The sequence below is a fragment of the Galeopterus variegatus genome, unplaced genomic scaffold, assembly GCF_000696425.1.
Source record: "Galeopterus variegatus unplaced genomic scaffold, G_variegatus-3.0.2 Scaffold5996, whole genome shotgun sequence".
Taxonomy (NCBI): Eukaryota; Metazoa; Chordata; class Mammalia; order Dermoptera; family Cynocephalidae; genus Galeopterus; species Galeopterus variegatus.
This window is the reverse complement of record NW_007732107.1, coordinates 62,494-78,729: the sequence shown is the minus strand read 5'-3', so window position 1 is coordinate 78,729 and position 16,236 is coordinate 62,494. Positions and strand designations below refer to the sequence as shown.

The window sequence follows — 16,236 nt, the reverse complement described above, 5'->3', positions numbered from 1 at the left end:
ATTCTGGATCACATATTAGAGAAAATTGTTTATGACAATGGTTATGTATGAGAAGGAAAAAATATAAAAGGATACCGTTTCTTTAATATTCTTTAATTGCCAATTTTGAATCATTTAACTTACCATGAAAAATATTTTAAATTATTTTAAACAAAGGTAAAAATAACTCAATAAAGAATAGCAAACGTCATTATTTTCTAACTAGTTGTATTAGTATCAAGCAACCAAACAGTTCTGTATAGTCTATTTTCTTCTTATAATATCTTAAGGTCAGGTCACATTTTTTATAAACATAAATTAGCCTTGACATACATAGATTTGGTAAATTTTATGGTACCAATATATATATCTGTTAAGGCCTCTAGCATAAAATTTTAGCCAGTGGCTCATTTTCAAATTGGCATTTTAACTATACAAAACTGTATTTTAAATCAAAGCAATGTTAAACCTGGAATAGATTACTTCCAGGAAGTATCTGGAGCCTGTTCTCTATTGATGGATAAGGAAATTTTCATAGGCAACCATCGCCACAATTTTTGTGAAAGTTGCCAAAAATAAATGCCCTATGTGCATGGATAAGGAAATTTTCATAGGCAACCATCGCCACAATTTTTGTGAAAGTTGCCAAAAATAAATACCCTACGTGCATTTTTTTTTTGTGAAATACACCCCACTGTGAGAAACACTAAAATAGAATTCCTTACTAGCACTATAGAAAAATCTGTCCCATTTTCCCCTGATAATCTTCCTCTACAGCCATTGTAAAATGGCCACAGTAGAAAAGACATGCAACATTGCCAGCAAAGCCACTCAGTTATAGTTTAAACTCAAGAACTCTCTCCTGCAACTTGCCCCAAAACCACTGCTCCAGTTCATCTGAGGGTTTTCAGTGATATTATGCACTTTACTATAATAGTTAAAATTAATAAGCACTTTGATGATTTTATGATTGTGACTCATACAAACCAGAGAAACTAGACTATTTGGGGATTACTTTTTCTTGCCTGTTAAACACAGGTTTACTAATTTGTAGCCAATCCTGGGGTTTGGACAGTGCTAAAGAAAATGAGGGATAAGAAACCTTAAGGAAATGAGCCTCCTTCTTATCCAAAGGTATGACTATCTTCTCACGTATAGTTTAATTGACTGTAAAGGATTATAAAATGCTCAAATGTTAGACCAAGTATAACCTTGGATGGGAAATAATATGCTGTAGACTAAGATGGCTGACACAGTTACCACATGACTCAGACTGGGGGCACAGCACAGCCTCATAAGCAAGCAGCACAGCGTGACACAAGCACCTCCTTACAGGTGACAAATGCCAGGTACATGCATGAAAGGGAAAGGTTCTCCCGGACATTCTATTTCTACTTCCCAACCCTAATAATCAGCTAGAAAAGTAATCACTCTAAAAGGCTCTCCAAACCCCAACCTGAAATTTCACGTTATATTTTTCATTGTTAAAAAAACTGATATTAGCCTGACAAACTCTATTCACAGACAGCAATCCAACCCTACATTTATAACATGAACATCCAAGACAACAGACGTCATGAACAACATGTTAAGTAGGAATTTGGGTGATCTCAACTTTCAGTACGTTATAAGTACTAAAGATATGGAAGAATTCATCAGAACTCAACGCAAGATTACAGAACAGAACATTCAGCAAATCTATATATTATTTCTTCATAGTTTTATACTTTTCTCTTCATAAAGTAATTGTTTAAAAAAAATACTTATGCTGGGCCGGCCCGGTGGCGCACTGCTACAGTGCACCGCTTGGGAAGCGCGGCAGCGCTCCCGCCGAGGGTTCGGATCCCACATACAGACCGGCCGCTCACTGGCTGAGCGAGGTGCGGGAGCAACACCAAGGGTTGCGATCCCGTTGCCGGTCCGGTCCGGGCGCGACACTGAGGGTTGCGATCCGTTGCCAGTCACGAAAAAAGACAAAAAGACAAAAAAAAAAAAAAAAATACTTATGCCTTACTTAGGAAATGAAACTGTACATTGGGATGTCTTAATTCTTGGCCATACATAGATGCCAAGATACAATAAATCTTTTAATTCATCAATGATTTAAAAACTCAATCCAAGGGACAAAGGACCTCAAAACCACTATTATATATGTGAAACACCAAGAAATATTTTATGTAATCATGTGAACTTAGAACAATTTATTCAGCAGAAACTATTAACATAGTAAGTATATATTTAAAACCAACTCTAAACACCCAGGTACACAAAAAATACAAGCATGAGCTGCAATTTATGTTTTTCATTGATTATGTCAATAATCAATGGCTTTGCTATTTGTTGGTATGCAAACATTTGGCAGATAATTACCAAAATTACAAAATCTTAACACTGTAATAAAATAGGAGGTACCAAAGGCTTTGGAAAAATATCTTGGGTGGTGGGAAGCTTATATTTGGAAAATGTATCCATAGAGTTAGTTTCCATAAATTTAGCAACACACACCTTTGACCATTTAGGAAACTTTGATAGCAACTGAATTTGAGATCTCTGATTTAAGAAAGTAAGGCTAAAGGTTTTTGGAAAACAGCATTGTTGTTGGCAAACTAAACATAAGTCCAGGAATTCCTAATTCCTTTTGTGTGCATAGCACAAATTTAAACTGTGATGACATTTCCTAAAGTTTCAGAATAAGTCAATAATATCTACAAAACACAACCCTAACCCCATGCTGATGATGTTATAATAGGAAAGCAATGTCAGTTCTGGAGAATTTATAACATTAGTCTACAGAGTAATTATAGAGATACTGACCGAATGAAGTGTTTGGTTTTTAGATTGAGTTGATTCTTGATTACTGACATGCAGCAATGTCAGTTCTGGAGAATTTATAACATTAGTCTACAGAGTAATTATAGAGATACTGACCAATGAAGTGTTTGGTTTTTAGATTGAGTTGATTCTTGATTACTGACATGCAAATCACCTGTGGCAAATTCTTACTCTCAAATTTGCAATCTCCTGGCATGTAGTACTTCAAGGCGGTCTCCGGCCTTTAGCTAATGTATGGCAGAAAATGAGGGCTCCTAATAAAATATAATTGGGGAAAAAACTGTTCTCCAAAATCAACTACTACATTCCAAAGCTAAGGAACCATTTTGTTTATTCATATTGCTTTCCTTCCATCAGAGTTAAGAATAACAAGTTGATTGAATAGTTTCATCAAGATACGTTAAAACTAATATTCTTCAGAGAATCTACAAAATAATATGGAAAGAACAAATAAATGTGTCATTATTTTATCACATATCGTAATATTTTATTGTATCTGGGCCATAAAACACTCCTTTATGCTGGCTTTATTTTTAATTGTATTAGGAAATATGACTGTAATTGTCTCTAGTGATTCACTAGTAGTAATTAAGTGATGAAATCAGAAAATTTAAAAAGAAGCTTTAGTGCATTAAAACAAAAAATTTCTTCATACGTAAGATTACTTAATTAAACTTTCTACCTTGTAACACACCAATTTTTTTAGTAACTAGGTGTATTTTGCTCCTAATTTGCCCTGGCAGGTTCCTAGGGATTCACTGTCAATCACATTAGGCCTATGCTACTAGTATTCTTCTGTGGTTGCAGTCAGTGATTGATGTCACTCACTTTCAAATTTTTTTCAAGCCAAATTACCTTGGCTACATTGTATTATTTTCCAGCACTGATCATTTATTTGTTGCCATGAAGAAGTGGAAAATCTTGGCCCTAAATCTTGGCAATGCTAAGTCCTCAGCTCCCCTCCAGGCTGATACAGGGTGACAATTCAGGTTAGATTCTTGGTCAGTACTGGACTCTGAGGAAAAGGCACTGAAAGCCTCTCTACTTCTCCCAAGGAGACAGGGCCCTTATTAGATTGGTGACCTCTCAGCACACACATTGAGCCATCTTTTTATTATTGTTTTTGAGAGACAGAGAGAGAGATATTCTTCTAGAGCATATAAGCATCAGGATTTCAGGTTGCATTGCCCCTAGGGCTTCAGGGGTACATGAGAATCAGTCCTTCCTCATCCCCACCAGTGAAAAGAAGACAAGTTTGGGTACTGAATGGTGATATGTTGAGTACTTCCCACAGACTCTGCTTTGACTCTATTCAGGCCTAAGCGGCTTCTATAAAGCAGCCCTCCGTGAGATCCAGGTGAATAAGAAAAACAATTAAGGGTCATTTTCACTCCTTTGCATGCTTGTAAAAATCAGGAGCTTTGGGGAAATGAGCACTGGTCAAGGATTCTGTTGTTTCTGGGTTCACTAATCCTTGTCCTATAACAGTATAAGTAGGATATGTGATGCCTAGAAGCAATGTTTGTGTCTTTCCTTCTTAATCCAAGCCATAATTTGCATGGAAATAAAGTGCACAGCAAAATGGTGGTGACTTTAAACACTGATAAACAATAAATACAAAATTGATATTAAAAAATCTCCCATTCATTTCTTTGCAGAACCTCCTTATCTTGCGGCCTAGGGGAGACCTATCTGCACTCCATTTACAATGACTCTGGATACCAACTCCATCAATTATTGACTGATTTTTAAAATACATAAACTAAAAAAAAGAAAAAATATATGAACTGGCCATTAATCTAGTAAATCATACAGCAAACTTAAGGACATTGTTAGTTATTCTAACTTGAAACTATTTTGTCTAACCGGGAACTCTCCATCCAAAGCCCTACACAGTTTACCCATCACAGCTAGATACTCTGGGCTGGATGGAGATGAATCATCAGAAAGCTGAGTGCATAGATAATGCTTCTTAAACTACTGGTAGAACAGCCTTCGTGACCTGCACTTTTAGAGTAAGGGCCTCATCTTACACTGGAGGATCTTCTATGAAACAGCTTTTCAGACAACCACTGGCTTCATGGTAGGATGTTGCTGCGGTCCCTTCCACTCCAACATTCACTCCCACTGCTCTTACACTGGAGGATCTTCTATGAAACAGCTTTTCAGACAACCACTGGCTTCATGGTAGGAATGTTGCTGCGGTCCCTTCCACTCCAACATTCACTCCCACTGCGAAAAGGACCGCACGAAAGTCTTCTTTCAGAACTACATGCAGGAAAAGCCATAATTTCCCCCAAATAACTGGTTTGCTTTTTCCCTAACAAACATAAATTGTATGAGTAATAACATTTCCCTTTTTCCTTTGACTACCAGAAGCTAAAAGCCAAATTACAAGACATATTTTGGATCCTAGGGGTTACATACCTGCATTTTAATAACCCTCCTCCCAACATCTTTTATTTTACTCTTTGCTCCCTCTAGCCCTTGTTAATTATATTTTCCTATTTTCTTACATGAATTCCTGGGAGCTACTCCATATCCTTTCCCAAACAATATAAGGCGTAAACAAACAGAAATAAAGAAGTTCATTTGGAAGCTGGCCGGTTAGCTCAGTTGGTTAGAGCACAGCCTTGTAACACCAAGGTCAAGGGTTTGGATCCCCATACCGGCCAGCCCCCCCCCAAAAAAGGGCTGGCCAGGTATCTCAACTAGTTAGAGTGCCTTGCTGGTAACACCAAGGTCCAGGTCCCTATACCCATCAATCATCAAAAGGAAGAAAAAATATATGTACATAAAAATTAGTCAATTCTATTTATCTTTTAAGGTATCTTCTAACGAATCAAAATAACTGAACAGAAAGTTCCCACTCTGTAATATTAGCCATAATTTATTCTCCCTTAAATTACATATTTTATATGAGAAAATTTATAAAAATGGGAGCTCTTCAATTATTGTACTAACATAGAAATGAGGTTTCTATAATTCCCGCACACATAAATGTATATAACAGTGAGAATGATATATGCACAAATACTCATTGCAGCATATTTTGTAAAAACAAAATATTGAAATCCATTTAAAGGTGCATAAATAAGGGATTGTTTAATTAATTATAGTATATCCGTATAATGGCATACTATATAGCCATACAAAAGAATGAGTCAGATTTACATGAATTGATAAGGACTGGTCTCTGAAATGTAATATATGTATATAAAGAAAGATACAAAATAGTTTATACCTCATGCTATCATTTTATGAAAAAGGAAAATTTTGAAAATATTTAAAAATCTGCAAAGATCAATAAGAAACAGTGCTTGCCTGTTGGGGGCTGGAACTAGGTATCAGGAAAACAGGGAAGTTAGAAATATTTACCTTTGCTGCCTTCTCTCTCTCAGTCTGGGTCTTTTAACTTTTTACTTAAACATGTATTTCTTACTTTTTTAAAAAAAGATGATTTAAATATATAATTGGAAGAAGGATTAGAATAACTAATGGAAAAGATCTGCCCCTGCAGTTTTAACGTTACTTTTTTAAGGTATTTTGGTACAACAATGTCATAATATTTCCTGAAAATCTTTTCGTAACAGGTGTCCCCCCAAAAACAGTATTCAGATCTCAGAATTCTACATACTTTCCCCTAATAGGTCATGGATCTAGTAAAAAAGCACACACAATATACATAGGAATAAAAATTATAGCTGAAATATAAAGATAATAAAAGATCCATGATTTAAACAATTCCTAAAAGAATGTATTAATCTTTCTGACAAATAAAAAGGACATCAAATCCATAAAAAGTATACAACTTATAAGCAGGAAGCCAGGGAGGAGACCCTGGCAAATAAATAAATCTCACCCCATCCTCCCAACATCAGCCAGTTGCCCCTGGTCTGAGGCTAGACAGATGAAAAATGGGAGCAGATGGATCTTCACTGACTTGTCAGAGGGTTTTCTTGAGAAAGTGGGGATCAAAGCATCCTAAAATCAAGCAACAGATTGGACTCTAGATATGGGATTCCCAAAGCCTTGAGTCAGAACTGCCATTTAGTCTTTCCCACTAAATTACATACTACTGAGCAAGAAACTATTGGTCAATTGATCAAAATTACAAATATATATGCCATTTGACCACATATAAAAATTCATCCTGCAGAAATACTAGAACACATGCAAAACAACGTTTTTCAACATGTTCAAGGTTATTGTAGAATTGCCTGTGTTAGCAAAAGATCGGAATCAACATAAATGTCCATCCACAAGAGACTGATTAATAAATTATGATACAGCCATGCAATGAAATACTATGAATCCACTAAAAAGTAAGGAGGCTCTTCATGTACAGATGATTTTTAAAAGCCTTTCAAGATGTACTACTGCTAAGGAAAAGAAGTAAGGTACAGAGCAGTGTATATAGTATGATTTCATTTGTATAAAACAGGTAGGGGGGAGAAAATATATGAAATTACCCATAAGTATGTAAAATATTTCGTGCACAAAAATACTGACAATATTTGTTGCTCTGAGGAGGGATATTTGAGGAAATGAATGCATTTTTTCTTTCAAAATAAATACTTTTAGAAGAATGATGGGAAAAATTGTAAAACCTGCACAGAATTGGTGAGAAAGGGGCAAAAGTGTTTGTTTGTGGGGGGGGGGGGGGGGGGAAGGGGGGGAAGGGTGTTTTTTTGGGGGGGGGGGGGGATAGGAATGAGGGTAAGGCTATCAGAACCCTTCTCTCCTGCCCTTTCGTCTCCCCCATGATGAAGGCCCAGCCCCTGAGTATCTTCCCAGACTCACTGAAGGAGACTGCATGGAGTCATGCAACATCACTGATCATCACCTTAAAAGTATGCAGTGGATTAAACTGACTCAAAATGCATAGAACATAAATTCTACAGAAAAAGCACCAATTAGAAATGCTACAAGAGGGGAGGGGGAAGAGCACACCCACATTTTTTAAAGCTTATCAAAAAGTTTTCAAGTAGCAAACACTGTCGTTTCTGGGGCCAGAAGTGTCCCATTGGTCCCAGTGTATATGTGCACGGGGACTTCCAAGCCACATATCCTTGTGGCTGGTGTTTGAAGACAAATCTAGCAGCTGAACTTGCAGAGCGCTTTCCTTTACTTGGCCTGAACTTCCAGCCTGAGAAGTACTCAAATTTCTAATCCATAAAAGTTAAGACCTGCATAGGTTAACTTTATAAGGGAATCTCAAGAATTAGTAGATCTTAACAGAATTACATAAAGATAATTTCTTACCAGGGAAAAGAACGAAAGAACAAAGTAATTTCTGGGAAACTTAACTTTGAAGACTACACAAACTCAAAAACTACCTGTCTGAAAAGGTCAAGTTCCTTCAACACTGATTTTGGTTTGGAGTTTGCATTCCAAGACCACTTGAAGTTACCTAGAGTACATGGTGTTCTTAAACAGCCTTTCAAGGCAAGTGGTAGTTGAATAATCTTAATCAAAAACTTCACTTGCTTAGGATTTAGGCAGTCATGTTTAGTGCTGAAAGTAATTATAAAATCATCCACTACCTTGCTTTTATTTCTCCATCAAGGAAAGAACCAAGTTCTTCTGCATTCTCATCCCAAAATTGAGAGAGAAAGCTAGTAAATGTAGGACAGTGAAGTGTGCTTGGTCCACTAAGCTGGCCCCAGAACCCAGCCAGCAATCTTTGACATGGCTCTGAACAGTACTGTATAACCCCTGCCCTTGAGACTCAGGATTACTCCCAGAGTGCATGTGATTATGTGGGTATAAAAAAAAATGCTTATGTATAAAATACTATTCATGTTCAATGGAAATTGCCATACTTGTTAACCACAAATAGAAAGACATTTACTAGGAATAATCACTTTGTGGGGGAAGACTACATGTGGCCTTTAAAGTAAATTCCAGTATTTCTTTTTTTTTTTTTTTTTTTTAAAGATGACCGGTAAGGGGATCTTAACCCTTGACTTGGTGTTGTCAGCACCACGCTCAGCCAGTGAGCGAACCGGCCATCCCTATATGGGATCCGAACCCATGGCCTTGATGTTATCAGCACCGCACTCTACCAAGTGAGCCACGGGCTGGCCCCCTAAATTCCAGTATTTCTAACTTACTTTTGATTATTTTAAAGAGAGTATTCAAAATCTAAGTAATCAAAGTATAGTCTATATATAATTTTGTGAATAGAGACAGGAAGTCAATGATCAGTGTAAGGAGCTAAAATTAAGAAGTCATGTTCAATTTACAACACTGAGCTTCTAAAACCTGATACAAGTAAGAAAGGAAACATAAAATTTATTTTTTATGTATTTATTTTTAATTAATTATTATTTTTTTACATTCTAAGATTTTGATGTGCAGCAGTTGTGGGGGAGGGGGAGGGGGGAAAGAGAGAGGTTAGGGTGGGAGCAGGAGGAAGGAAGGGGGCATTGCTGAGGCCCATGGCACCTCCTCATTCTGGCAGGGGAGCCCAGGGGGCTTCTGTCTGTGGCTTGATCACAGCTGGGCTGGATGCGAACTTTGGAGGTACGTGGCTGAGGCCCTAAGTAACCCCCACCCCAGGAGCCCGGGCACTTCCAGCGGCAGCTTGGTGGTCATCACTGGGCTGGATGTGGATGTTGGGGTGGCACGGTTGAGGCCCTTGGCCCCCTCACCCCAGCTCAGGAACCTGGGGCACTTCTGGTGGTGGCTCAGTCATCTCTCAGCTCAATGCAAATGTCCCTTGGCATCCCTGCACCTCAGCTTGGTAGCCCAGGGCACTTCTGGCAGTGGCTGGGCTGGATGCAGACACTGGTGGTAGGGACGTGGCTGAGACCCTCCACCCCCCACGGCCCTGGCTCAGGAGCCTACAGTGCTTCCAGCTGTGGCTGGTGGTCATCATTGGGCTGGATGTGGGCATCACGGGGTGTGGCTGAGGCTCTTGGCCCTCCCTCAACCCCAGCTTGGGAGCCTAGGGGGGCTTCCAGTCTTTCTAGGTTTAAAGGTGTTCTTTGGAGTTGTTAGACCTTTACTGGTTAATATCAGAACGTTGTCTTTGATCTGTGGGGTTTTTGTGTTTTCTTTCAGTTCTGTGTTGTATTATTCACTATTCCCACCACTTAAACTCTGCACTGGAACTATTTTGTTGTCCTTTGCTTACTTCTAAAATGGGGGACCTTCCTGTGGGGACCAGCACTTGAGCTCTGTGGTTGAACTAAATGGCTGCTTTACTGCTGATTCTCTGGGGGAGGCTTTTTGTGCAGCTCAAGTTTTAATTGTTGACCTGGTAAGCATTTCTGGGTCTTGTGAGGTCTGATACACCTGGGTTATGTGGAAAGTCTGGTCTGGGCCTGAGTCTTTTCAGCAAACTGCACTCCCTGCAGTTCTATATTCCTGACCAGTCTCCACTGAGTAGTTCTGATTGGAGGTCAGATCAGCTGTCCATGCTGTGCCCCAGTGTTCCCCTAGTAGGCCCGTCTCCCCTACCCCCCACACTCCAAACACTTCCCATGTGTCGGTCCCTTGCAATGACTCACTGGCCTCTGAGTGGCTCCTTTTTTTCAGTTGCCTGTGGCCCCTTGCTCCTATGTGGGTCCCCAGAAACTCTGTTCGTGGTCTTGCTGGCCTGGAGGCCACCAAGGCCCCCTTCTCCCCTGCAGCCTCCAAGCACCTTCATACAAAGGGCACAGCAATGGCTTTTGCCAGCTCTTGCTCTGTGTGTTCACCAGGGTCAGCCTTGAAGTGGTCGGGGCTCAAAATGGTCAGAACAGTCCTTTCTTTTTCTCATTACAGCTCCCCCTGCCTTCATGAACACTGTAGGTCTCTCCTCCTCTTCCCCGGTCAGCCTTGAAGTGGTCGGGGCTCAAAATGGTCAGAACAGTCCTTTCTTTTTCTCATTACGGCTTCCCCTGCCTTCATGAACACTGTAGGTCTCTCCTCCTCTTCCCCTGAGTTCTCAAAATAGACTGTTTTTTTGACAGCTGGTGGGTACAGGGATCAACCCCTGGACCTTCGTGTTATCAGCACCATGCTCTAACCAACTGAGCTAACTAGCCAGCTCCTATGAAATTTAAATATTTCATTTACTAAATCAAAATTCTCTGCTTCAACTAATAGCCCTTTTCATTTGAAATGCTGAAAGAAATAATTCAACAATTCATTCATCATTCTTTCCAGTGTCCATAATCATTAGCGAGTAATATCCATTATCCAACTAAAATTATTTGGCAACTTCAAAATAGCTTCAGAATGAATTGCTGTTTAGCCCTATTTTTTACTAACCTATGAGTTTATCTAAAGCTAATAAGAATACAAAATTATAACTTTGCATGACAATTGCAGTTGTAGCCTTTACTAACTTCAGAAAAAAAGTAGGAGGAAATGAGGGCCAGAATCAATAAAGCAGTCGAGCTCTAGGTGTAGATTTTACATTTTTTAAAAATCTCCAGCAGAAACATAACATCTGCATTTCTCCTGGTCTCACGGATAAATGATACAAAACCATCCTAATTCACATCATTTCCTTCAGAAACCACAAATTGCTCACTGACAGCCAAAGAACTCAGAAACTGAATAGCTTTGTTGAAAGTTGGAACTACTTGTATTTTGAGTTTTTCTTCACACCTCTATAAAGTGCTTTCAACAAAAACTCTATTGTAATAAGCCATATATACAGCCAAATCTCCAAGTAAACAGAAAGACAACTACACAGGCATACAATATCTAGATCCTTCTTTTTTACATTAAGGAAGTTCTCAGAGTTCAGAGCTGCAATGTACCTTGGAAATCTGCTTGTAAAATAAGAAAACTGCAACTGAGAACTGTTAGACAGCTAATTGGGTACAGAAGTCAGGACTTGAACCCAGATGTCCCAAATTATCCAGTGCTTTAGTTAAGAATTATTTTCATAGTATACACAGTTTTTTTTAAAATAAAATGTGCAAACCTCAACAAGATACGTTTATTACAGAAGTCTCCACTTGATAGAAGTAGAGAAATAGTTAATATGATTAAAATGAAATGTGCCATTAAGATGATGAAAGAGTTAAGGAAAAGAATAATTACTAAGCAAGAAACAAATATTTTGTGACAATCTCTGAGTGATTAAGGTGCTGTGTGCTGTAAATATGTAACCATCCAGTTCAGTGTGTGAACATATTAAGAAAGTTTCACTTGACAATGAAGAGCCACACATCAATAGTCAATAAAGGTAAAGTCACAATGATTAGAAAATCAAATTTAGAATTTCCAATATGTTAACAATCTGTTTATTAGTCAAGAACACAAAACAAAGAATCAAAGAATAGAAGCCAAGGATATGACCTGTTTATTTTTGGGATGGGTCATGCTTTCCCCAGCAGAGCAAGAATGTTGGGACAGAATGTCAGGTGGTACAGACAGGAAGAAGGCGAGTTTCTACACCCATTTGGGTAGCATCTCTGATCTCTCCCTTAGTCTCAGAAGGAAGAACAGAAAGTCTCCCTGCTGAATGTGGCTTTGTGGTTAAACACAGTGAGTCAGAAGGGGAGGTAAAGCAACTCTAGCACCCTGCCATGGTAGTCGGTCTCTCCAGACAAGCCCATGAAGAGAGGGTAGCAAGTGAAAATGAAATGTAACATGTTTTGTGTAGATATATACTTGACAAGTGAATATTGGGTCAGAACGTCTCACAAATGCTCAACCAAATGGAATAGACACTCACCAAAGAGTCACTGCACTAGCGGACAAGATCTGATAAATAATATAATGAAGATACCACCTTCCCCCGCTTATACACATATCTACTTAGGGATAAATTGGGAGGTTTTTTGCATACGTGAGAATAGTCTCCTTTCGCTTTGCTGTGCTGTTTTGAAAGAAAATTCCAAAGTGAATCATTCAGAAAAAAGAGAAGGGATCTCTGATAAGGGAGAGTGCTCTTTATGGGAAAGAGTTGTGAGACTATCTAAGGGTCAAAGGCAAAAACATTTTTTACATTAAATTTCCTAGAAGTTCTTCGGAATTTTTATACGTTATCTGTTACTAGATTTAATTGTTAAAGAATAGCAAGGCATTTCTCTTGAATAAATGTAGTAACAAAACTTTTAGTTTCATAAAGGCATTCTTTAAAAAATAATCATCAATTGCGTGTAAAATAATCATAATTGTGTGTAAAATTTAAGAAATTTTAAAATAACAGTTTTCAGAGATATTCCATCCATCCCACAATCCTTTTTGGTGCTGTTCTGCCCCTTTGAGCGGACCTCTCGCCCCCACATTCCTCCACCTGTTTTTACCAAAACAAAGACAGGCAGAGCTCTGAACTGACAAGAGACATTTGGACCATCTAAGATTCTGAAAAAATAAAACACACAGAAGGAAATATCTACCCTTGAACTCATTTTTACAACCTCACCATTCATCTTCAATGTTAAGGGTAAAGAACTATTTGGCCCTTTTTAATTTAAAGAATGTTTATATTATTGCACAGAGAACCGTGGAACCATTTTTGTTTTGGTAGTATAAATGTAAAAAGTACATATATCATACCTAATGAACAAAAGAATCTGATAGCACAGATATGCTCCACCCCACAACACTGTTTCCATAGCAGTATTCCTTTACATTTCATTAATTTTACCAAACACATATGTAGTATTTACTCTGCATCAGGAATAGTTTTAAGTGCTTTACAAATTATAACTCATTTAAACCTTGTTATGGTCTTATGAAGTATGTACTATTTCAGATCCATTTTAGAGGTGAAGAAAATAAAGCACACAGAGGCTGAATGACTTGCCCAAGGTCACATAGCAAATAGTAGAACTGGAATTTAAACAGTGGCAGACTAGCTCCAGCGTCCATGCTCCCCTCCATTATGCTGCCTTTCAAACTTTCACCAATCTAAGATGAAATGTCATTTGTGCAAAATCACCTTACAAATTTTTATGACATTACCATGTCAATGATAAACTCATGCCATATTACATTTTCCTCAGATTTTTGAGAAAGAACAAGAGGGAAAAGACAAATACTATCAAATACTATATATGACCACTTTACATTCTTTTGCAAACAAAATGAAGGTATGAAAAAATAATAGTGTCCCGTATCTGCTAGAAAAGCTACTATGCAGAAAGTGAAACACTAGGAAATCTTAGATATTTAAATTTTGTAATGCCACCATCACTTTAAAAGGTTTCTGCACTCATTCAAATCCAGAATTGCCAAGCTAGTTCATATTAAAAAGAAATTTAATTATATGATACAGAAAAATAGAACAGCTCTTAGAGGTGTTTCCTGGGGAATTCCACAGTCCATGAGCCTCTCAGAGATCGGAGGAGTTTTCTCCTTGGAATTCTTCTAGCACACATAGTGGAGAGCCTGTGCACCCTTAAGCCTCTGCCTTATGGGAGGTGCACTCCACTGCTGCCCAGGGCATTCTGCCAGCACAGCCTTCGCCTGGGTGGGGCTGGGGAACAGTGCACACCTCAGAGCACTTCAACATTCCATTTGGGAGTTTCCTGCAACTTAAAGCAGCAAAGAGGAAGGAAACTATCTCCATTCCTGCAAAGAAACTACCCATTTTTCATTGAGGAGGGGATGTGTGCACATTGAGCTAAGAGAAGGGTTTTTTCTTCACCCTTTGGTTATTAGAGCTTGATGGTTCCTCAAATTTCACACCTGTGCAAATACTTCTGACACTGTGGTATAACTCACAGAAGACTAAATTCCACCAGGCACCATCCTTCTTTTCGGAGCTTGATGGTTCCTCAAATTTCACACCTGTGCAAATACTTCTGACACTGTGGTATAACTCGCAGAAGACTAAATTCCACCAGGCACCATCCTTCTTTTCAACCATCTTCCCTTAAAAACAATGTTGAACAAGACTAACCAGTAAGGGCACAGTGGCTTTGCCTAGTTCTTTCATTTACTGGAAATTGGAGTTACCACCATCTTCCTTTAACAGTATGCAATGGCCCAACTATGGGAAGTGTCTAGCCCAGTGCCTTGCATGTAGCAGGTAGACAGACATTAGTGTCCTTCAGCTTTCCATCCCCACACAGAAAAGACAGCCTGAGTGTACAATTAGAGTCAGCCTGTGACTGTCACTCTTTCTCCTCTGCAAAGCTAAGGAAGACATAACAAGCATTCTCAAAAACTAAAATAGCTTAGGAAACTTCTAATTCTTCTGAACTTAAATTTACCTGATTTCTCACACTGCCAACCCACCTCTAAGGCAGGCTCCTCCACTCCCAGGTCTAGCCTTCTTAATTATCAGCTTCTCCATTCCTCTAAGCCCCTTCCTCATTAGTGATAAAACGTATATCCCAATGTAGAACCAACTTAGTTGCCATCATCTCATCAGATGTGCCCACTTAGCACTCTAAAGATGCCTCGGAAATTTAATTGATCATTTGGGGACTTTTCTGTCAGAGGAGTGGGATAAAATTTTGAGATCCAGATGAAATGCTGGGAACAAATTTCCTAAATTTTTCAAATTTTTGTGATGTGGCTCTGATATTTACCATTAAAACATCCATTTGTAATCATGGAAAAGGTTAAAAAAAATCAGTGTTCTGTTTTGGCACTTATTACATGAGATTGATTACTCATAGAACTTACAAATAATGTGTTTCCAGAGGTTTCATTTTATTATTCTGGGTGGTCTATTTAGAAGACTGTCAAGACAACCTCACTTCAAAAAAAGATTTACAAATGGGCCCCTTTACACAATGGCTAGGGTGAGGATTTTATAATTGCTGTAAGGTTCAGAGTTTATTTAGTGTAAATACAGTCTAGACTCATTATCTTACCCCAATCTCAGAGCCTGGAGCAAAGAAATGAGTAAACCCGATGAAAAAACAGGAGTTGGTGATACTGGGGGCAAATGCTAAAATGGACATCCTAGATGGCTCTCTGTGAATGACAAAGCTGGCACCTTAATACAGGTGGCTCAGAATGGAAAGGGGCAGAATAAGGAGCTGGGGACTGTATATGAAAACTCCCACGTCAACCCCACACTGCCAAACCCTGCTCAGTAATTAACCCTCGCTGTGAGGAGTGAAGCCCAAACAATAGTGTAAAGCCCCCCACCTCCCAGGAAACTGAAGTACCCAGGCATGATACTCACGCTGACACTGTCCCCAGGACTGGCGAGCCCAGCCCCAGCAGCAGTCAATCCTCCCACCATAACGACATAGGCCAATTGATGACATTAAATGCCTGGGCCACCTACCAAACAAAAAAGATTAAAAATAAAGACACTCTTGAGATTAAAAATAATTTTCTTTGTTACTTTTTAAAAAAAATTTAAACCACGCCCAACAATTTTCTACAAACTCCTTCGTGCCTGCAGAAATTTAAGGATAAAACACCTTCACAGAAATAGTTCTGCTGTGATCTAATGTCAAATTTCAGACAGTTTATACACACATACCCCAGACACACATGGGTAGGAAA

The 16,236-nt window shown here is 38.7% G+C and overlaps 1 protein-coding gene across 2 annotated transcripts in view; it reads right to left on the bottom strand.

Annotated features, from left to right (window-relative positions):
• Positions 1 to 16,007, bottom strand: part of NPNT (nephronectin) — a 77,508-nt gene extending 61,501 nt beyond the window's left edge. For both annotated transcript variants that reach the window (XM_008590328.1, XM_008590329.1), the window contains exon 1: positions 15,908 to 16,007. In XM_008590328.1, coding sequence (XP_008588550.1) covers positions 15,908 to 15,992 — 85 coding nt within the window. In that variant the 5' untranslated portion in view covers positions 15,993 to 16,007. The remainder of the gene's footprint in view (positions 1 to 15,907) is intronic.
• Positions 16,008 to 16,236: the final 229 nt, after the last annotated feature.